General features: G+C 35.2%; 1 protein-coding gene across 9 annotated transcripts; it reads left to right on the forward strand.

Annotated features, from left to right (window-relative positions):
• The first annotated feature begins 40 nt into the window (after positions 1-40).
• LOC129923268 (uncharacterized) lies at positions 41-22033 on the forward strand. 9 transcript variants are annotated; one of them, XR_008775189.1, is made up of 9 exons: positions 41-262; positions 10645-10700; positions 11020-11154; positions 12015-12182; positions 12959-13129; positions 13331-14605; positions 14928-15167; positions 20656-20787; positions 20924-22033. XR_008775189.1 is itself a non-coding variant. In XM_056013533.1 (9 exons), the coding sequence occupies exons 4-8, from the start codon at positions 13076-13078 to the stop codon at positions 20678-20680; spliced, it is 543 nt and encodes a 180-aa protein (XP_055869508.1). In that variant the 5' UTR covers positions 10556-10700; positions 11020-11237; positions 12015-12182; positions 12959-13075; the 3' UTR covers positions 20681-20787; positions 20924-22033. The 9 variants fall into 9 exon arrangements, 4 of the variants coding, with proteins under 4 accessions (XP_055869509.1, XP_055869508.1, XP_055869507.1 ...); XM_056013533.1 differs by lacking the exon at positions 41-262 and having other exon boundaries at positions 10556-10700; positions 11020-11237; positions 13331-13487; positions 14517-14583; XR_008775188.1 differs by lacking the exon at positions 41-262 and having other exon boundaries at positions 10557-10700; positions 13331-13770; positions 14517-14605.
• Positions 22034-22609: the final 576 nt, after the last annotated feature.

The raw sequence follows: 22609 nt of genomic DNA on the forward strand, positions 1-22609 counted from the left end.
ATCTAAATCTAGATCTAGATACTTAATATAGAGCGGCTCATTTTGCTGTTTCAATCAATTAATTTTGTGTGTGTAGGCCTATAAATTAGCGTGCTTCTAAAAAAAATAAAAAATTAGCGTGCTTCGTATTTTGGATACTTCAAAAATATTGGATTTTTGTTGATATAGATCTAGATCTAGCCGATTCTAGCCATTATACTTTATATGCCTACCTTAATAACATGGATTTTTTGGAACAGTTTGGATTATTTAATACGCAAAGGTAAGGCACTTTTTTAAAAAAGAAGAAAATAGATTACCCGACAAAATGATACATGATAATCTGATGATGATACTGATAGTACTTTAATTTAGTAACATAATAAATGATAGATAAATAGATCTAAGATTCTAAGAGATGTACTATTAGTTTAGTATTACTAGACTTAGTATTAGTAATATGAGTATGGCAGTGAATGTCAGTGTACACTGAAAACGTTGATTTGTTCCCATCCCATGTTATCATGATCAGAACACCCCTTCTTTTCTTTGTTTTTTTAATTATAATAAACGTACCTCATTTTAACGAACAGTCTAACACTTTTTTTAAAGCCCGTCAGCCTCTCTTATATTGAAAGTTCATGGCCCTCTCTCTCTCTCTCTCTGTTTTGCTCAATGGAACAATTTTTTTACCTGCGCATTGTAATTTCTCCCACTCATTAAACTTTTGACTTGATTTGGAAAGATCAGTTTCATATATAATGGGCCTCCGACACATACACGCTCTCATATTTTGGGCCCGTTAATTTTAGTAGCACTTATTTAGGCCTACTTATCTGCTGCTCACCCCCACAACCAACAAAATCTTGGTCCTTCGTACACATTCCCTTTCCCATTTCTTTATTTCACTTGATATTTTGTTTTCTAAATAAAATGTTTGTTTGTAAAATGTTTTACGTTTCGGATGTTCCTTCAGAGTTGAAGATAGTTTACTTCCTAGTCCAAACCTCCCACGGGACGACGGGGGATGGGAGCGGACAGGATTTGAACCCTCGACCATCGATAAATCCGAACGACAGTCCAGCGCGCAAACCGCACGACCAGGCAGCCATCAAAAAAGCAATATCGATTCGGTTTTATTCATTGTAATCGTTTATTTGACACCATTTGAATGTAGCGAAATGACAATAGATCTAGATTATTACTCAGCACTGGCTGCCTAAACATCGTTTCCATCCTAACGCAGTGTAATGCAGGATGGCTGGGAATGGAGACAGGCGGGACTTGAACCGTGACCTCCGTGCCGCTTGAACCCGGAACCGATAAAACCAACAAAAATCTATTCTTTATCCGATAACGTTTATTACTCCCAGAGTCGCCTCTTCTGTCTAGACTCTAGATAATCTAATCTACTCAAGTGTTATTTGAGATGTTAACTTTAGTTAGAGTATTCGGTTAAATGTGTACATAAAAGAGCGGGGGTAGATATATAGCCTAATAGAGGAAGACCACAAAGAGGTTTAGTAGCGTAGCAAGGTAGCCTACGAGTGGGCCCAGGTATAAGAATATCTTGGTTGTCACCGCCTCCCCCAATAAGACGAATGTAGTGTGTGACAAAAAAATGAATGTATTGGTGCATTTACCAAAAGACATTTTAATGCAGTAGCAGTGTAGCCCCCTTTTTTTTAAAGATAAGATAAGATAATTTTATTGATCCAATCAAATGTAAATGTAAATTCAGATTGACTACAATTGACAACCTCAGCGTAACTACTTTACAAAAACAAAATGGATGAAAAATTCGAACAACATTCACACACGAAAACACATACACATTCACAACCAGCGCTTTATGAGTTTGACTTCTATGTACTTTAAAATAAGTAGGGCTAATTATATCAATTACGTTTGTTTCAATTAGGATTCCAGCAAGTAATAGTGTCTTTAAAGTCATGTTTGTACAATTTCTTAACAGAATTAAACGACTTAAAAAATGTTTCAAATGAATAAAGAAATGTTTTATGAGTTCTATTTCCCAGTATACACATTTACATTCCTAATACACTTCTAGGTGTAAAACTGTTAAACATTGCTACAAACTAGTATCTGATTCGACGTTCATTATTTTAACAGTAATTAAATCTAACATTAATCTAATAACATTTATCTGGCCTTCTTAGTAGAAATGTCAGTAACTAGTTCTTTTGTCTGTTTCTCACCAAGTGAAGCCAACCTGCTCTTTGTCATACAAATTTGTAAATAACTTTTGTTCAACCGAAATTTCAATCGAATAATCGAAAAAGTGAAACAAAGTGAGAGATCATATGCATACTGTAAAAATGTAGCTATCATTTAAAAAAATGAACAACCTAATCTCTTATTGAACACAAGACTTGATATGTCTTTATGAAAGGCTTCTTAGATGAATTTGCATCTCTGGCAATATCATCTGGATGAGACTAGAAGCATGTTGACATCATTCAACTCTTTGCGTTTGCTATTGAAATGAAACTAGGCTTTTAACGACGAAAACGTTTTGACATTTTTGATGCCCATGAAATCTTTCGCGTAATTCAGAAACAATGACATCAATAGTTCGTTTGGATACGTTGATGTTGAGAGTCTTCTCTCGAAGCTTGAATTTTTTCTTCTTGGTGGGCTTATCAAATTGTCTTTTAACCTTCTGCAAATGTGTAGAGCAAAAAAAAATATATATATTAACAGCCCAGCTACTTCAGCAGCCTTTTTTTTTTTTTTACACTCTGAAAGTCATTTTTTAAAATAATTTAATGTTTTGTTTCCAAGTGTCTCTTCAATTTGCTTGGAACAAGCGCCTCATTCGATAGAGTTGCATTGCAGATCAGACAGAATGGCAATGGAGAATCTTCAGGTCCCAAAGATATGAAACCATATTTGATGTAATCTTCTTTGTACCTTCGTTTGGTTTCTTGCTTTTCATTTAACGCTTTCGCAGTTTCATTCTTACTAACGTATTTCTCCATGAATAACAATGAATTACGCTTAGTGATAATTTATTAGCATACACCTAAAAAATGTACATGAAACGCATCGCTAATAATTATCGTTACCAATTCAAAAATTGCTGTGCGTCTGCTTAGGCGGCCTACATTTTAGTCATTATAAAAATATAAGTATAGCGGAAAATTTAAGAACCTAAAAGGCTAACACCCCTTTCCGTCAAAATGGAGCGATCCGATTTAACAGGGCTGAGAAAATAGGAGAGTGTGGACTACTATTACTGGTCGTTACAAGTGGGGATGTCGTTGCAACGTAAAATACAAATGTAATATTAGGTAGACCTGTGTAAAGATGCACGTATGGCGTTCTGAAAACTCCCGCGGCACACCTGCAAATCTTCGGCGGCACACTAGCACACAGTTTGAGAAACACTGTACTAGACAATAGGCAGAACAATATCATAGAATGTTTCTTGTTGTCATCAAAGTGCTGCAGCTCGTTAAGTACAAGTTCTTTATTTATCAAACACAGCTGAAAGTCAGTTAAGATCTTACAACTATTTGATGTGTAAGTGCTTTTTAAAATTTTATTTTAAATACAGGGGGAAAAAAAGAAAAAAATTGAGCTTAAAGAAAATTGAATAATAAGCAAAGAGGGGGCGCGACGGCTGAGTGGTTAAGCGCTTGGCTTTCTGGGTGTCACGTCACGTGTGTCCATTAACGCACGACGTGTCCAAATAATGTCAACATTGGCAAGAGTGCAATGGGTCAGAAATAAGGGGAAGTAATTATAAAGAAATTTCTTAAGGCGCCACGACAAAAGGGGCGCAGACAACTGGTTCGATGACATCGAGGTAACTCCAGCTTCCCATGGCCTCAATGTTGCATGCCGGTGAAAATGTCTGTTTTGGTAGCATTTGTGCGAACAACGGGTAGTGAACCTCGCCTCTCTGTTGTAATAGGCCTACTTATCCATACGTGCCCCTTCTCTTCATTGGGGGGGGGGGGGGGGGGGAGGAAGCGGGACAACAATCCAAGGTCCCTGGGATTTCGGGTGTGTATCTGAATCTCATGGAGCTCACGGTTAGCTAAACTCTTTTATTAAAAATAAACTTGGTTGGGAAGACTGCCCATTCTTTTTAAGTAAATTACCATACAAAGAGAAACTTAAGGCCTTTATTTGTTACAGTGATTGATATTAATGTATGTATAGTGAATATATTCGGATGAATTAATAAAGAGACCAACAACAGCGTTCTAAGACCAGTAGATGACATGTCCAATCACATACGAATTAACATTGGTTTGGCGGAGGTGTCGCATGATCTCGAGTTGGCCCCGCTACGAAGTCCTTCATAAATCAAAGACTTTATTATCTTGAACAGTGTAGCGATGCGTTGATTGGAATCAAAATGAAAAAAAAAAAAAATAGCAGAAAATAAGTAAGATAAAAAGCAACCATTGCTGGAGATGTGTGTAAAAAAATGTAGTAAAATTATATTTTGAAATATTGCCAATAAGAATAATCTTAGTTTAATTTAAACTTTTTAGAATGACATGTAGAGATAATGTTTCATTAGCCTCTTCCTCATAATTTATAAGAATCAGAACTTTCTAAAATGCATATAGATATGTAGAATTATTTATTTTTAAATATATTTACATGTATAGGTGGCCCACCTGATTTCTTTAGGTGTCCGCGGGTCGCTTAAAAGACTCCTCGGGCCGCTTGTGAGCTAGTTTAATCCGACCAGATATTTTGAATAATAATCAACTGGTCCCTCACTACTGTTTAATATGTCTATTACGAATTATTCTATGACAATTGTTGACGCAGCGTGGCAAAACAATAATGATTAATAACAGTCCTGTGGTAGAATTATATTTTGCGCATGAGTATTAGATTATTTTACAAACGAATCAATCGTTCTCTCAGCATCTCTGCTTTACATCGCCATTCAAAGAAGTAAGACTCCACAACACACAGATATCAGTCTTGTTATTAATCGCTCACATTTTATGATTAATTATTACGTTTAACATTGACAGTAGTATTTCGTGTTTGTTACATTGTTTTTCGCACGCCCATCTAACCGTTAGATTATGGATAAATATTTGAAGCGTAAGCTGACATTTGAAGAAGAGCAAGAGTGTAATGGAAATAGTGACAGTGAGCTGAGACACGATGACGTAAGAGAGGCCATACAGCGTAGGACAAAATGACGTAAATATGCATCTGAATATTTTCACGTTGGATTTCTACCGTACAAAGGCAACAGCCGCAATGTGTCATGTGTCTCGGTGCGTTATCGAACGAAAGTTTGATATATCAGCAGCTTTAGAAATATACTGTTTGGCCATTCTAAGACTAAGACTAGTATAATCAGGTCGCCTGCTGTGCAGCGCCCCGGAAGTGGTCGGGGTCTTCTAACACCGTAAGGCTTGTAAGAGTTGCTGAACTGACAAGACCACTGGCTTAGCGTGTTCAATCCATGACCTCCGTGTCGAAGGCGCCGTTCAATCCGGCTTAAACTAGATCAGTGGTTCCCAAACTTTTTTTGTCTCGTAGACCCCTTGCCATGTTTTCTGGTTTTCGGTAGACTCCCTGCTTAACTTGTACTGCAATTTTGCAATTCACCAACAACATTTTTTATTAGTAATTTCTAACAGTTGTAAGTCGAAGGGTAAATACGTAATTTAACGCTAGTTAGTATATCTTTTATATTGATAAAATTCAAATTAAAATAAATCAAAATAACAATTGATATGTATTACTGGAACCACCAAACATGTTGGAAACGTGTGTTGTTGTTTGTCGCAGGTTCATCATCCGTTGCTACGGATATTGTGTTTCATAAAGGAATTTGTTGTACTATGAAGTAGTCCTTCAAACATTAAATATTAATTAATTTATTTATTTATTGGTCATTAAGTACCACAGTAAAAGTTTTCGTAAGGAGCAGTTTCTCGTGTATTTCATCTTTCAAGTCTGGCTCAAATATTGGGTTCGCGGAACTATTTTCACAATCAGTAGAAGGGGCGAAGGTGAGAAACAGTCGCCTAAATCAGTAAGCGTTGGGCGGGAGGGTCTCATTAGCCTGGGCTTGCAAGCCACCTAGCAGAACGAAAAGTGAATTCAAACTTCTGGTGCCTTGCAGATATAGGCCTACCCAAACATGGAAAATGTTTCGTCAAGCCGGTGACCTTTTGGCAGTTTGCTGCACACAGCGCTACATCTTGCCAGAGCCTGCGAGGCCGCTAATCCCAAACTGTTTATCTCGTTTGCAAAGAATTACATTATAGGCTTTTAATGTTATAACTCACACCACTAATGTGCCCTTAAACTGTATTGTTGCTTAAATAAATTCATTTCATACTATCAAATTTAGGTTTGTGTTAAAACAAGTTTTTAAAACTACTTTAACAGTAGGTAAAATCAGTGTTTTATCTTTAATGTTTTCGCTATTAGGCTATAAGTAAACAAATCTTGTAAGACGCTCACAAACCATCATCTTCTCTCTCTGTCTCATGTTGAAGAGAGATGTTGTGGGTCTATTTTGAACTTTTTCTTTGAGAATCTTGTTTTTTCAAACCTTTATTTTTTTTATCAGGGTGACATCATCTCAAATGATCCTCCAACGTAATTGGTTTCATATCGTCATAAAAAGCCACTTAGGCAACCTCTTGTTTGATAAAGAAGGAATGAATCCCAATTTAAAATAGTCAACGCTGTACAATCTACATTTCTTTTTGAACATTCGGGCGTGTCAATCTTCGTGGTTTTGATTCCGTAAGCTGTGGTAATTACGTTTCCAATAAGTTAAACAATCAGTTGTCAACTATTTTAAGTTTCGGAAATTTTCGCTCCAGCCTTGTGTCCTTGACATCAAATGTGACAGTTAACTTTCATCGGCTTTGTGGGCAGTCTTCTTAGCCACTCAAGTGGAACCCTGTTCTTAGCATGTGTGTGTTGACCCGACGTTTTAGATTTGCAAAGAAAGTGTGTCGCTAAGGTGCAAAACATTTAACGACAATATGAAACAAAACTTAAAAAAAAAAAAGACAGGTGTCTAGGTTTTTCTTGGTTCAGGCCGCAAGGAAAAGATTTCTAGGTTCATAAATCGGAGATTTGGGGAATTTTTATAGCAACAAGAAAATACGAGCGGCGATATCATGTGCTACCGAGCAATTCACGATAAGAGCCATTTTCCGGCGAATGGGTTAAAGTGTTTGCTGGCAGTTGTGGGGAAAATGTGGCTTGAAGTAAGAATGCAGTTAAAACAATGACAAGGCGAGTTTGAAAAAAAAAAAGTGGGGGGGGAGGGTATCGCTTTAAAATTTACGAATATAGCATAGCAACTCCGCTCTTGGTATTTGTTCGCGATATATGTCAGGATTCCGTGTAAATATTTTGGCTCACATGACCCCCCCGACCAAACTGCTTTGCTGCTAACAGCTAAACAAGAGACCTTGGAGAGGGCCTAATTGTACGGAGGCCATATGTTCCATGAGGAAGACAAAGGATAATGTTGAATTAGTTATGAATGAATGAGGGGCAGAAAGATTCCACTGAACATTTAATACGATGACTGTTCAAAGTGAAGAATGATCTGTAAATAATGTGACAATAGATTGCAACACACATTCATATCATTTATAGTACACGTGCGGGTCGTGCGTATCTCAGTAATACTATCCCTTAATTAACATGAACACGTATTACGTCGCCTGTCGGCCAAGCCCCAACATTGCTAGCCGAGCGATATTTCCACTCTGGCTCTCTGAACCAGCACCTAGCAGTTCTTACAAACGGACTGAATTATTTACACAGCGACGAGCCGAGGCGAGCAGTTAAACAACGAAGTTCAGCACCAAGCCCCAAAGACGGGAAAAAGAAGGACGTCATCAAACACACAGCAACCAAGAGGCGTCACCAAATTGAATGCACACACACACATACACAAGAATTCGTGCTCACAGAATAGAGCCTACGCATCAGCGACAAATTGTAGAACTTAGCCGACATGAGGAGCCATCACTGGCGAAGACCTGCACCAGTAAGTTCAGTCATAATAAAGATTTATATGGCTCCCAAGCTGAAAAAAGAAGATTGGGCATCAGAAATAGACCTTTTTATCTCTTGCACTTGAAATGAGATTGTAACATTTTAACTTTGAGTGTGTCCATGAAATCTGTCATTAATTAATAATTTACATGCATTTATCACATCAAATCATCATTAGATTTAATTCCATTTTAATTCTGTGTGGCTCTTACTTTAACAAGCTATGCACAAGTTATGTCGTCGTGTTGAAATTGTGTAACTTAAGGTCACTATGATCCCGCGGTGGTATGTGTTGTTCACATCTGACAAAGAGAATTGCCTACTCGATATCGGACTTTTTGTTTTCACTTGCAATAACGTTTTGGTCTTAGCTTAGGTTACTACAATCGAGTTGTTCCATTGCAAGTCAAAAGTCTAGGTCAGTGATCAATGCTGGGGGTGAAAATAAAAGTGGGTTCCAGAGAGAGAGAGAAGAAAGGAAAGAGAATGATAGCGACCCGTTCCGGTTCAGTGTAACACAGTGATGCCCAAAATACGGCCCGCGGGCCAGATTCGGCCCGCGACCTGGTTCCATCCGGCCCGCCGAAAAGTCGACATAAAGTGCAGAAATGTCTCTTGACCTACACTATGGCCCTCACTTTTGCTCTGATTGGTTGCTATCATGTCAATTGTTCTTTTATGAAATGGGACTCTGTATGTAAAATCTACCAGAAAATGTGAACTTCCCTTTTTTTTTTTTCGGAACATGATAATACGCTTACATATTTGTTTTATACAAAAAGTTTAGCTATTTAAACTAACACCATAAAGTCGGCATTATGAAACAAATATTCCGGCATTCTTGTTAAAAAAAAAAGGGATAAACTTCAAATGTGCTATAGATGAATGTAAGTACTAGATACACTGGTTTCTAATCAAATAGTTTCAGATCAATTTCATTTCTTTTTTTACTTTTTTTTTGTGGCCCGCGACGCGAGTGTCGGAAATAAAATGGCCCGCAGGTCCAATTAGGTTGGGCATCACTGGTGTAACAGATACTGGTATTGACTGCCAAAAATAGGTGGATGGTTGAAATGCGTCCAGTTTATTAGAAGTTTAAAAGGAGAGAATGTTCCGGCGTAAATAGACAGTCACAGGTCGGTGTGTAATACTAGTTAAAAGATATTTACACTAATTAATTATTGCATAGGCTAACCAACTATAAGCCTGTAGAATGAACGTTTTCAATGATATGTTTTTGGAAAGTAATATTGTCTCCTAAATTACGTGGCATTGTTGTGTCCTAGTTGAGTTAGAGAGTATGTTAGCTTTGGTAGATTATATTGTGCATTGTTTTTAGCGACGGTTAAAGGAGTGACAGTGACGTAGTCAGACAGACGAATAACGCAGGAGAATAGGCGAACAAGGAAGAACGATGTGGCGATAGCTTAGAACATGGTTGATTAGAATTAGAGATATTTAAATAACAACGGATAAGTAGACAAGACAGGCATCCCAAGTGTTAATGAATGCATCATTTATAGTAGTAGAAAGTCTTGAGTACGTTCATCTTATTAATTGTAATGTTCTTTGGCTAATGTACAATAGTTGATGAAATAGTAGTGGATTTGCATAACACCCAAGATACTAGCCAGAACAGCATGTGTGGATTCGGAGGAGTCTCTATCTAAGGGGAGGAGGACCACCACTAGGGAGCAAAATATCTATATTTAAAATTAAAAAATCGAACTTTTTTTTATTTCATTATTTGAAAGTTTATCCATTTATCTACAAGTTTTGAACATTGAAATATGTAATTTTTAACTTTAAATATTGTTTTTAGTCATTTTTCTAGGGCATGTATAATGTTTATTTCATCTAATTCCGAATCTACATGTAAATAATACCCTTGGTAACGCATCGAATACTTTTGAGTAGTCATATTCGACCTAGGCATATTTGGCATCAATGAAACCGTCGTTTCCTACACTTTCCTAAAATAACCGTATCTCCGAAATAATATAAATAGCGTTTCGGCTTTGAACGGAAACCCGTGGTCACCGAGAGTGTAAAATATATTTATTTATAGATTCTAGTATCTTATTATTTCCGACAAAATGATTGGTCGGCATTGGGCTTCCGCCCCTATCGACATTAGTTTGAACATAAACAAAACATGGTTGTTTACGTTTCATTGATGATATAGTTTTAGATGCTCTACCTGTCGACTTATTATTCAACTTCTAAATCTAGATCTAGCATGAAAACTAAAAAGAATAGACCTTAGTCTAGATTCCTCATTCTAGATCTAGACATTATAAGACTATTAGCCGGCAGACTAGGCTGAGATGAGGCCCTATCGACATCGCTATTATTGATAATTTGATTATTCATTCATATTCCCATCAACTAGATCTAGATCTAGGTCTAGATCTAAACAAAAACATCCTTACCACAAGATAACTGGTGCCTCTCAATCAAGTAGGCCTAAAGCCTATCAAAGCTTGCAATTATATAAGATAAGGACAAATACACATGTGATTTAGATCTAGCTGGATTATCAACAGTTTCTTTACTACAAGATCTGATCTAGATTTAGACCTAGACTAGATAATAACTAATACTAATTTTCTTCTCTACAAGTTCTAGTCTAGTTACCACTTTGACATTCACTTTGGAAACAAGACTCAACTACCCAGGTAAAATAATTTTTATTATTGAAATAGATCTAGATCTAACTATTCTAACTTTCAATATAAATGTTATCACTATTGTAGAAAAAACAAACATCAACAATGGATCTATTTTTTTTTTTACTGTACATAGGGCTGGGCTAATTCTAGACTATATTATACAATACAATACTTAAATTTTTGGATATAGATATATAAAAAAAGAAATCACATTGTATTTCTTTGATATTATTAAAACTAACTTATATTTTTTTTTTTAGAAAAACTATTTTAAAAAAATAATTCAGCTGACTTTACAATCTTTTTTTTAATTTTTATTTTAAAGGTTCTTCGGCATTGATGCAATCAACTGAAATTTTATGGAAAAGATCAGGGCAGAAGTTTACACAGAGATAAACAACCTTGTCTGATGGAAACACCAGGTTGTTTTTGAGAGTTTTATTAACAGATCTGAGCCCAGGTATTGTCGTAAAACAGAACTATTCGTCGGCCTTACAGGTTTCGAACTACTTGGTTCTCTCTGCAGCCATGTTTTATTCTGAAGTAAGGATAGGTAGAATTGATTTACCTTGCGTTTAATGTTTTCAAACCCAATTCAATACTTAAATGATCCAGCGATAAACACAAAAATAAATTACTTGTACGAATAGAATAGCGACTTACATTTAAGTATTATCCTTGAATAAATAAAACACAATGATGATAATAATCCACCATAGCTGGGCCTGTCTTAGATAAGTAGAGTCCCTAGGCGATGTGATTTGGTTGCCCCAAATAAAATAGAGGCTAGTCTCAAACTAAACTTTCCAAAGACAGAGAGATATTACTTTCTTTAGTCTAGTCTTGTAATCGTTCTCATCTCTTAAATGATTTCCACTACCGGTAGCCTACTTCCACCACACCTTGGCCTTTGATGATAAGTTATCAGCGGCATGGTCATAATTATTCTAATCGTTCTCCTCTCTCAAAAGATTTCCACTACTTCCACCACACTTTTGCCTTTGATCATTACGTCATGTATATCCCTTACAACCACAAGAAGCCCTGTAGCTAAGTACACACCCAGATGTACAACTCATCAAGAATGTGAAGTGGAAGAGGAAACACTATTAACGCATTTATAACATGTCAAAAAAATATTTAAAAGCATTTAAAATAATCATATTTATATATTAGATGAAATGAGGGCTTAAAGCCAAAGCCTTAACTGCACATTTAAACAATGAATAACAAAAAAATATTTAATTAGGGATGAAATTATCGGTCACCATTTTTTGTACCGGTATGTTATTCATTATTTATTATTTCTTTATGTTGCAGATTCCTTAAATAAGCCAACATGTGAGATAAATGGTTGAAGCAATGAAAAGAGGGAAAGGATGGACCCCTGATGGGTATGACTTTGTGGACAGCACACATTTTATTGATGCAAACTTTGATGATATAATGAAAAATCTGAAACCCTCAGCTATTCCTACAATATTTCAGGTGATACTTAATGTAGAAAATGTTAATTTTAGACTTCTATGTGAGTTTGAATTGGTTTTACATTTAACTATTTTAAAAAAATGACTGCTCATGTATCCCAGTATAGTATTTGAAGCAAAGTAGAAATAACAGCAAGTATTTTCAGCATTGTCTAAATAAATGTTTGACTAGTATAATGAAATAACAACTGACATGAACTGATCTAGACTGACTTTAACTTACAACTGAGTTACTTTTACCTATCCCTTAGTTTGTAAGACCGTTGCGGCACCATGCAAGATTTGTCAATCATCTTTCTCCATTCCTCTCTGTCTTTTGCCATAGTTAGAACCTCTTTCAATGGAAGTACCGTCCATTCTTTTATGTTGTCCTCCCATCGCTTTCTCTGTCTGCCTCTTCTTCTTTTTCCTGGTACTGTTCCCTGGTCTTTGCAAACCCCTAAGAGGCATTCAATATAGTAAATCAAAATGCACTGTTAGATTTAATATATTATTGTACTTATGTATATTTTATACATTTAGTGATATTGATATTCATATCTTGGACTTCAACTAAACAACAAAATGAATTCCAATTGTATATGTGATATTTTATTTTTTGTCATATTTTCATTATTAATTAAATCATTATCTGTATTTTTTCTGTCAATGCTATAGAATTAGAGATATACTTATGGTATCTGAATGAAAGCTTGCTTATCTAATTTTAATATATACTCCAGAATTTACTGTTATGCCTGAAAGGATTTTGTATTGCTAACAATTATTATTTTTCAGTGTCATAACGATGCAGCTTCCTGGCCAGTTAAAAAGAAGGAAAAATAAAGTCTTAAGGTGAAAGAAGAAATTGTACAATTCAAAGAGACTTCTGACATATTATAAAAAGAAAGTTCAATGTTTACAAGAGGAGTTATAGAAAAGCCAACCTCACCTAAAAAGGTTATGATGGTAAATGTATTACTCTATAGTTTAGTGATAAGAATATATAATAATTTGCATAACAATCATTGATAAATTATTCATGTCCATGTGGCACTCTTTTTATTTGTTTGGCAATAGTTATAGATAACATTTAGATCAACTGGTCTAAGATGGATTCCAATTTAACATTTAATATATGATTTTTAAAAATATATTTATGCTTTTCAGATTTATCTTTACATCTGTTTGAGGAGCCTACAGGAAATGCAAATTATACAGATGAAAAAAATATCCTTCACAATAACATTGCACTTTTACAGTCCTAATGCATATGAGTTTCTTTCTACCATGTTTAACCTGCCTTCAACCAGAACACTAAGAAGATGTATGTGTTGCTCATTAGTATTTGTCTTTTATAATTCTATGATATAATTGGATGATCACCAGGGATGAACAAATGCATGTTGTGATGGATCACCTGGGATGAACAAATGCATGCTGTAATGAATCACCAGGGATGAACAAATGTATGCTGTGATGAATCACCAGGGATGAACATATACTTGTCTAGAATCTCTTGAAACTTGAGGCTCTAGGAAATTATAATAATTATAAGAAGAATTACAATATTAGAGCAAAGGTTTATTTTAGCTCATATTATTAAAAAAGTAAGTTCCCCTTTCAGACCATGATGTCTATAGTGCAAATGATGTAAAGGTCATCTGTTTCTGTGGCCTATGGTTAGCTAAAGTCATGTGACCAGCACAATAGCCGTCATTACTTTTCCCCAACTAATGTCAGATACCCATTAGATCTGGGTTGACTAAGAGGGGCCTTAAAGATCCTGAAAGTAAAAATTTCAGTCTTCTAGGATTTGAACCTGGGACCTGTGTTCATAAGCCAAGTGCTTTACCACTCCCCATTGTGCCTCTCATATTATTAGTTAGGCTTTAAACATTTCTTCATTGGAACTGAAAACTTGGTGATTCAAAGATATAACTTTACTTGTTTAATTAGTTAATTAAAGTGTTTCAATTTCACTTTGTTTATTATCTTCTGTAGATTATTCATTATTGAGTAGGTCTATTTAGGAAAAAAATCCACTAGATTCAACCAATTCAGTGATGCATTTCATGACACTTTTAGCTATTAAACAAATCAACTTACTTGCACCTGGTTAGAAACAGAAGTAGGCCACCAATTTCCTTTATATTGCATGAAGGGCTAAGGATTCTTGGCCAAGGCATAATATTTTAATCATGATGATATGAAGGATTTGAACACAGGTTATTATAATAACAACATTAGTGTAAGTCAAGTTTACTATAGCCAACTTAATGAAATTATGCGAAAAGTATCTTAATCTAGTTATTATTCCATAGGATGTTGGCAAGTTTACCTTCATCTATTTCAGTCATGATTGCCTTTATATGTGGACAAATAAGCCTATACAGTATTTCCAAGAATGAGAACTTTGCAGGGTAGAGTCATTTGATTTACAAGGTGAAGGTTTTTTATATTTAATTTATGGATGTTTTTTTTTGCAAAGCAAAATAACTTCAGGTTGTATAGACATACTCAAAAGAAATAATTTTTTTTGCAAGTGACCTTAAAACTTAAAATAAATAAATTATGGCTTTTATTGGTAGTGTTTAAAGTTAAATACTTTGAAAGCTGATCACTAGTTAAGATGTTTAAGTTTACAAGATGATAGATATATTAAATTAGCTAGATGATATTAAATTTACTAGATTTTACAGGAATTAATTTATTCCCAAATGTACTTAAAAATATTTTATTTGCTGACCAAAGACTTTTTTTTCAGCCTCTTAGAGACCACTGGGACATTGTTCTGGGCTGCCTTTGGTATGGGGAACTCTCAGGCACCAGCTATTAAAGAAGAAACAAATAGCAGTCAGGTTAATGGTGACTCAGAGATAACAGACAGTGTGCTGCTGAAAGTCATTGAGGTGGTTGGCTACGTTTTGTATGGAGTTTACATTCTTGATGCTGTCGTGGTCCTGATCAACTTGTTCATTGCTATGATGAATTTGAAGACATTTAGGTTTGTTTCATGTTATGTTAATCATTAAGTTAAAACTATTTATATATCACATTTCATTCAAATACTCTTTACCTATCAATTCATCGGAGAGGACCTTTTTTGTAGTTTGTTTTACATGTTAATTCAGGTTTGATGATTATTACATCCTAGTCCAAACCTTCTGCAGGAGGCAGGGTTTGAACATATCAGTATGACAGTATAGAGTGTATGCTTCATTAATAGAAAATCATCCAAAGTTGTGGGGTGAAAGTCTCTGATGATTAAATATAGCATCATCTATCTATTTCCTTTAGAAGTGTTCAGTGCATTTATGAAAAAAAAAAGATTCCTCTGAACCTTCGCACTGTTATCAGCAGTAGAAATCTTGGCTAGCTTGGACATGTTCATGGAATGCCACAAGGTTGACTTCCTCAAGACATTTTGTATGGTGATCTATTAGAAGCCAGGAGAGCCTTGGGTCACCCACTACTTCTAACTATCTCAACATTTCAGCACTACTTCTAACTATCTCAACATCTCAGCACTATTTCTAACTATCTCAACATGCCAACTTTGGATGAAGGAATGATTCCTTGCCAAGGCTGATTTGTTACAAAGCAATATATAAAAATCCAAACCAATCAAAGTGGTAATCAAAACTATGGCTTATGAAGCAAATAATAATAATGGCAATGTCATTGCTATATCAGCATAGAAATTCAACACAGGCAAAACAAAGAATGTGATTCCAGAATTGATATGTCGTTTTTAGCTTTGTTCTAAGGCTGTTAGCCACTTGATAAACAAAAATAATATTGTATACAAGGACAGATTTTATAACAGTCCCACTGTTTGACACTTTAGCCAATGATTATGGAATATTTGCTAATGGAACTGCAATGGCTTTAAAAAACTGACAAAGTTGAAGAAAAAGCAGAGAAGTCAATCTGAATTGATCTATCATGGCAATAGAGTAAGTCTTATTCTGGATGGAGAAATGACCCATTCATCTATTCACACCACAATCCAGGCAATATTCTTATTCCATATGCTAGGCCAAATTCCTACAAGTGCTTTTTCTTCCCTAGTTTGAATATAGAATGGGCTGCCTGAATCAGCCAGGAAAACCAGTGACTTAGCAGAGTTTAATTCACTAATTAACATGCATGACTAGATTGACACATGAAATGCATAGAACATAATTATATTCTTTTTTGAAGCAACATCAGCAATCTATAAGATATGAGGCCTTGTTAGGATGGACCAAAGAGCCATTCATTTTAGTTTTTCATCCAACACAAATGGGGACCCTAAAAAAGAAGAACTAAAGATGGAATATCTGTGGATGTGCTAAAACCATTGCTCTTTATTGACTTCACCAAATACATAGTTTTGATGTCAACAACCAGGTTTGCAAAAATGGCTCTTTCATCCTTTTCAAAAGAAAAGATAAACTGGGTACTTTATATTTATAAACAACTCTTGACAAAAAATTGAAACATATTTGGAAAATTGGTAGGCCAGTGATTCCACTTTCACATGGATAAGCAATTGTGGAAAAATGATTTTCTATTAAGAACTAGAGAATTGCAACTTGGCAGAGAAAACACTGGACTCGGAGAATCGTCATAGACAGCTTTTGAGGATTCTCAAAACTTAGTGACTTTGTTATTAGACCAAAAAGTTTTATTCTGCTGGAAATGTTCATGGAAGATGTACTCTGTATTTGATGAGCCGAGAAAGAAATGTGAATAAGACCAAAGGGGAGTAAAGAGAACCAACAGTAGAGATGATGCAGTGATGCAACTGAACAATAGATAATGAGTCCTCTATTTGGGAACCCTCAACTAAAAAAAAAACATTATTAAGAAACTAGAATACACAAGATAGAGCAGTGAGATTCCGAACTAACAAATATTCACATTTGATTATAGTTAGACCTCTAGTAAAATTATTAAATTTAGAGATCCTTCAGGACAGAAGACTTCAAAAGTAAAGTAGCAATTATACAAAAAACATTAAACTATAAACTTCAAATACAAAAACAAAACTTAAAAAAATACTTAGAAAGACACAAAGATAAAGGAACATTCCTCATCCCATATGCTAGAAGAAATGTATACTCCTTCTTCCCTAGTGCTATTAGAGCATGGAATGGGTTGCCTGAGTCAGCTAGAAAAAACATGTGAATTGGCAGAGTTTAAGTCATTGATTAACTTGCATGACTAGATTGACCCTTGAGACACCGGTAGGATGTAATAATCTTGGATAAGAAGATGAGATACTGCAAATAGATGGCAATAGACTGCGGGCTGTGAAAGCTCTTAGTTTATCTCATTTGCCAATGAACAGTCTAAGAAAGAGTGAAGGAAGGAGAGTCCAAATCAGTGGAAAGACAGTCTGAATTAAAAAACATGGGTTTAATTGTTTAGATTGGTTTATATTTGTATCAAACTGGTTGTTATTATTTTGATTTTGTTGAATTTTCAGTTTTAACTTGATGATTTCTCACTTTGATATTGTCTGTAATATTCTTCACCTATCTCTTAGTATGTTGGGGCATCTTACAAGATTTGTAGATCTTCTTTTGGGGTGTTATTCAGGAAGTCTAACTTGCATCTGGTCACAGCTAGGTCCAAGGTTTGAGTCCTCCTTAAGACTTATCTATGTATTACTACAGTTTCTTCACCTTCTTCTCTCTGGGTGCTGCTATTATGTTTGATGTCATGTTTATTTCATCAATAGTCAAAGTAAGAAGTATTTGGGCCTGATATTGATTAGTTCTATACCTACTATTACTTAGTCATAGTAAAAAGTATTTGGACTTAATAGTGTTTAGTTTTGTTTCACTTTCAAATAGAATAGTTACTTATTCAAATTCATTTGTTAAGGTATGAAAGAGTTGAAAAAAACATGTAAATCTTTTTTTTTAATGCTTTTGATATAGTGCATAGTTCATGCTTAGAGCATACTTATTTTGCTATGGCCCAATCTCCTTTTGTTGACTATTGGGGGAAGGGAACACATGGGAGGTTTACATGCTGTCTTTGGGCTTTCAGAAAACAACTCTGCTCGAGTCAGGATTCAAAATCGAGCCCCCATGGTAAGTGGCTAAGCTGTAGCCAAGCAGTGTAGGCCCGCCTCTCAGCCACACATGCCACAAATTTTGTGAATGAAAATGGGAAAATGGAACCTGCATCTGACAATGTTATTATAGAAACTCTTTTAGAAAATACTTTTTACTATGACTATGGGTGGCTGCCTGGATGTGCAGAAAATGCACGCTGGACTGTTGTTTGGAGTTGTTGATGGTCCTGAATTCATACCTTGCCCTTCCCTATCGTCCTCTGAGATGTTTGGATGAGGAAATAAATTATCTTCAACTTTGAAGGAACATTTGAAACATGTAAAACATTTTACAAACTATCATCTCTATTTTAAAAATGGCCTCGTTCTTAAATAGGGCACTTGCTAACATTGGATACTGAAGAAGTTACAGTGCTACTACTGCAGCCTTGAGGTCAAATCACAGTATAGAATGCAATTTTTAATTAGGGCTTCAGGATGTTTCCAACCATGAGTTATGGATACATGGATGGCTGCCTGGTCGTGATGTTTGCGCACTGAACTGTCGTTTGGATTTGTCGAGGGTTCAAACCCTGCCCACTCCCATCCCCCGTCGTCCTGCAGGAGGTTTGGACTAGGAAGTAAACTATCTTCAACTCTGAAGGAACATCCGAAACAATGTAAAACATTTTACAAAAACATTAACATCATTTTGGGATATTATCTTTCCTGAACAAAAAATCCTTATTCTATTAATTTTTTACTGTTTGGCTTAAAAGTTTTTAGGATAAGAAGAGCTGAGTCTGAATCTGGGACTATCAAGTTGACCACCATTTCTGAAAGTTAATTTAATTTTTTATTTAACTTACATTGTGATACCATGCAGTGTTAACGTGATGTGAATAGAACTGATGTAGGTCAGTGAGTTCAGCAATACAAACTTAACCAGCAGAAATAACTGGAATATAATGGCAAAGTTCCCCTTTCAGACCTTGCGATCTACAGTGTCAAGGCTCTTTTTCTTCTCTAATATATGTATGTGTACTTCAATGCTGATTACTAAATGTACCCAATTCCTGGCAATAACGACACATATAATGACAGAATAAAGTGTTGAGGAGATGGAGCGTTGAGGAGATGGAGCATTGAGGAGATGGAGTGTTGAGGAGATGGAGTGTTGAGGAGATAGAGTGTTGAGGAGATGGAGTATTGAGATGGAGTGTTGAGGAGATGGAGTATTGAGATGGAGTGTTGAGATGGAGTGTTGAGGAGATGGAGTATTGAGATGAAGTGTTGAGGAGATAGAGTGTGGAGATGGAGTATTGAGATGGAGTGTTGAGGAGATAGAGTGTTGAGGAGATGGAGTATTTAGATGGAGTATTGAGATGGAGTGTTGAGGAGCTGGAGTATTGAGATGGAGTGTTGAGGAGATGGAGTATTGAGATGGAGTGTTGAGGAGATGGAGTATTGAGATGGAGTGTTGAGGAGATGAAGTGTTAATATGGAGTGTTAAGACAGGGTGTTGAGGAGATGGAGTGTTGAGGAGATGGAGTGTTGAGGAGATGGAGTGTTGAGGAGATGGAGTGTTAAGGAGATGGATTGTGAGATGGAGTGTTGAGGAGATGGAGTGTTGAGATGGAGTGTTGAGGAGATGGAGTATTGAGGAGATGGAGTGTTGAGAGATGGAGTGTTGAGATGGAGTGTTGAGGAGATGGAGTGTTGAGGAGATGGAGCATTGAGGAGATGGAGTGTTGAGATGGAGTGTTGAGGAGATGGAGTGTTGAGAGATGGGCTGTTGAGATGGAGCATTGAGGAGATAGAGCATTGAGGAGATGGAGTGTTGAGGAGATGGAGTGTTGAGGAGATGGAGTGTTGAGAGATGGAGTGTTGAGAGATGGGCTGTTGAGATGGAGCATTGAGGAGATAGAGCATTGAGGAGATGGAGTGTTGAGGAGATGGAGTATTTAAGGAAACAGGAAACTTGTTCTATTCTAAAGTCACTAAAAGAAAGCCTTTACATTTATTTTGTTTAGTTTTGTAATTATTTTTTCTTTTTTGTTAAAAAAACTTTTACAGAATTTTTTAAATACTCATTTGGGAATCAACTGTGAAATTTATTAACCTGCATATAGGCTAATTGATTCATACTATTTGATATCTATCTTGTAATTTTGCTTTCCTCTGCTATGCTGTTTTTTTTATTTACACATTTTATCTTATATTGTTTGAGATCTATCTGTGATCTATATTATCTTGTTTAAGATCTATCTGATCTAATTTGTGATCTATCTTGTTTGAGATCTAAATGATCTAATTTGTGATCTATATTATCTTTTTATGAGATCATTATTTTCATATTTGAGATCTCTCTTAGCTTTTGCAAATAGAATTTCAAGTGATGATGATATTTATATTAAGCCCTTCTTGCATTTATTTCTTCCAGAATGTCCAAAAGATTAGTCAGCTAAGGAGCCTAAAATGTTAGCCTGTTTACAAATATGAGATCTTCCTTGACTACACAAGTACCTTACAAAAGAAGGCTACTCACTTGTGTTTGGATATGTCAGCTGTTTTGGTAATAAATCAAGTGTTGTTTTTTCTACTATCTCTAATGTTTGTAGGTTCTAAAGTTAGAAAGTGTTGTTGTTTTTTAATGCCACATTGCCTGTCAATTCTGTTTAGTTTTTATTTATTCTTTTTTTTTTATACAGTCCCTGTGGCCCTTTTCAAGCATGACAGATACTATTCTAATCAGCTTTTTTCTCTGGAAATTTTTCAACCACGGAAGCTGTGAGGGATATCTGAAATCCATTGCTTACTTGTCTAGAAAGACTTCCATCGATTGAGTGATAAAAGATTAAGTTTACACAACTTTTAGTAGTCACCACATAACACTTAACATTTTGATGCTCAAGACAATACTGTTCATGAATGGTTTATTTTTCTTTATGCTGAGAGTGTCCAAGAAAGATAAGGTCAAAGGTTAATTGGACAAACAATAAACTTTGTCTTTGAATCTGAAATTGTAGAACTTGTAGAGAAAAAAAAACAACTTAGTGTTGTTGTTAATTTACCAGGTACCAGGTACCTACTATTCATTTACTTTGACTGTTGACTTTAAGTTAGAAATTAAGGAAAGATTTCTTTGAGCTATATTTGTCAATGACCATAGGCATTAAGAGAGTTGACACCTCATTTTACTTTTCAACAAGATGATGTCTTAAAAAAATTAAGAGCTTTTGATGGAATTCTGTGGTTGAATAACATAAGTAAAGTTAATCACAGGATTCCATCAAAATCATTGCAGTTTGAACATTGTTGGTAGTGTCAATGTTATTAAGTTTTTTAGTTCTTGGTGTTACTACTTTATTCATTTTCTAGTGACCAGGCAGTGTTTTATACCATGAATGTATCTGTTGTAAGAGGTTTAAGGTATACAACTCAATCAATAATATCTTTGACAATAAAATATTTTGATCAAGTTTATATTTTTGGAACAGAATATGCTAATGTGTTAAATGTACATTTTTCTTTTTTTTTTTGAATAACAACTGATATTTAGTTTTATCCCTTTGTATCTTTCTACAGTAGATGCAGTGTCATACTAAATAGAAATTTAAAAAAATTATAATAACTTCTAATCAAAAATCAAATTAAAATCAAATATCTAAATGAATCATGCTACTTTGATTCTACACAATCTACAGGACTACCAATGTACATTAGTTTTGAACAAAAAGTTGCTAACTTTAAATAATTGATTAACTCATTTTGATATTTATGTATACCTTGTAATAAAAGTGGCATTCATTTTACAATTTCATTTTTTTTTAATTGTAACTGGTCTGTGTTAATTTCTTTTTTTTTTTTCAAATTACTTTGTATTGCCTATATGGGGAAATGGTATTTCTGGTGTTTCTTTGCTCAGCAAAAACAAATCAGGATTTGAACTCAAGCCCCCTTGACAGTGGTTTATGCCAGATATCCAGCATTTCATGCAGTTTGTATGCCAAATTTGATACTCACAGTGCCCCAATGCAGGTAGAAAGAGGAAACCTTGCCTCATTAATGTTTGCTGCTCCAGACTTGCTTCTCTCTATCTCAACTGATCTAGGAAGCACTACAGCTGGGTTTCAGTCCACTGCATTGGCTAGAGAGGATTTCAGTCTCTCAGGCTGCAACTTAAATGAAGTCTGATGTGATTTTATTCTTTAAAAGTTGTATGGATGTCTTTAAGCTACATAACTTATCCTAGTCCAATGTGTTGATTGACATAGTTACCAGGTACTGGTACTAAAAAAATTGCTGCTTTTATCCTTCCCTTCCAGCAACCCTTAGATCTAGTTTTTCTAAATTTCTAGTAGTTTAATAGTGCTTTTCCATATGTCATTAAAAAG

The sequence above is a fragment of the Biomphalaria glabrata genome, chromosome 16, assembly GCF_947242115.1.
Source record: "Biomphalaria glabrata chromosome 16, xgBioGlab47.1, whole genome shotgun sequence".
NCBI classification, from domain to species: Eukaryota; Metazoa; Mollusca; class Gastropoda; family Planorbidae; genus Biomphalaria; species Biomphalaria glabrata.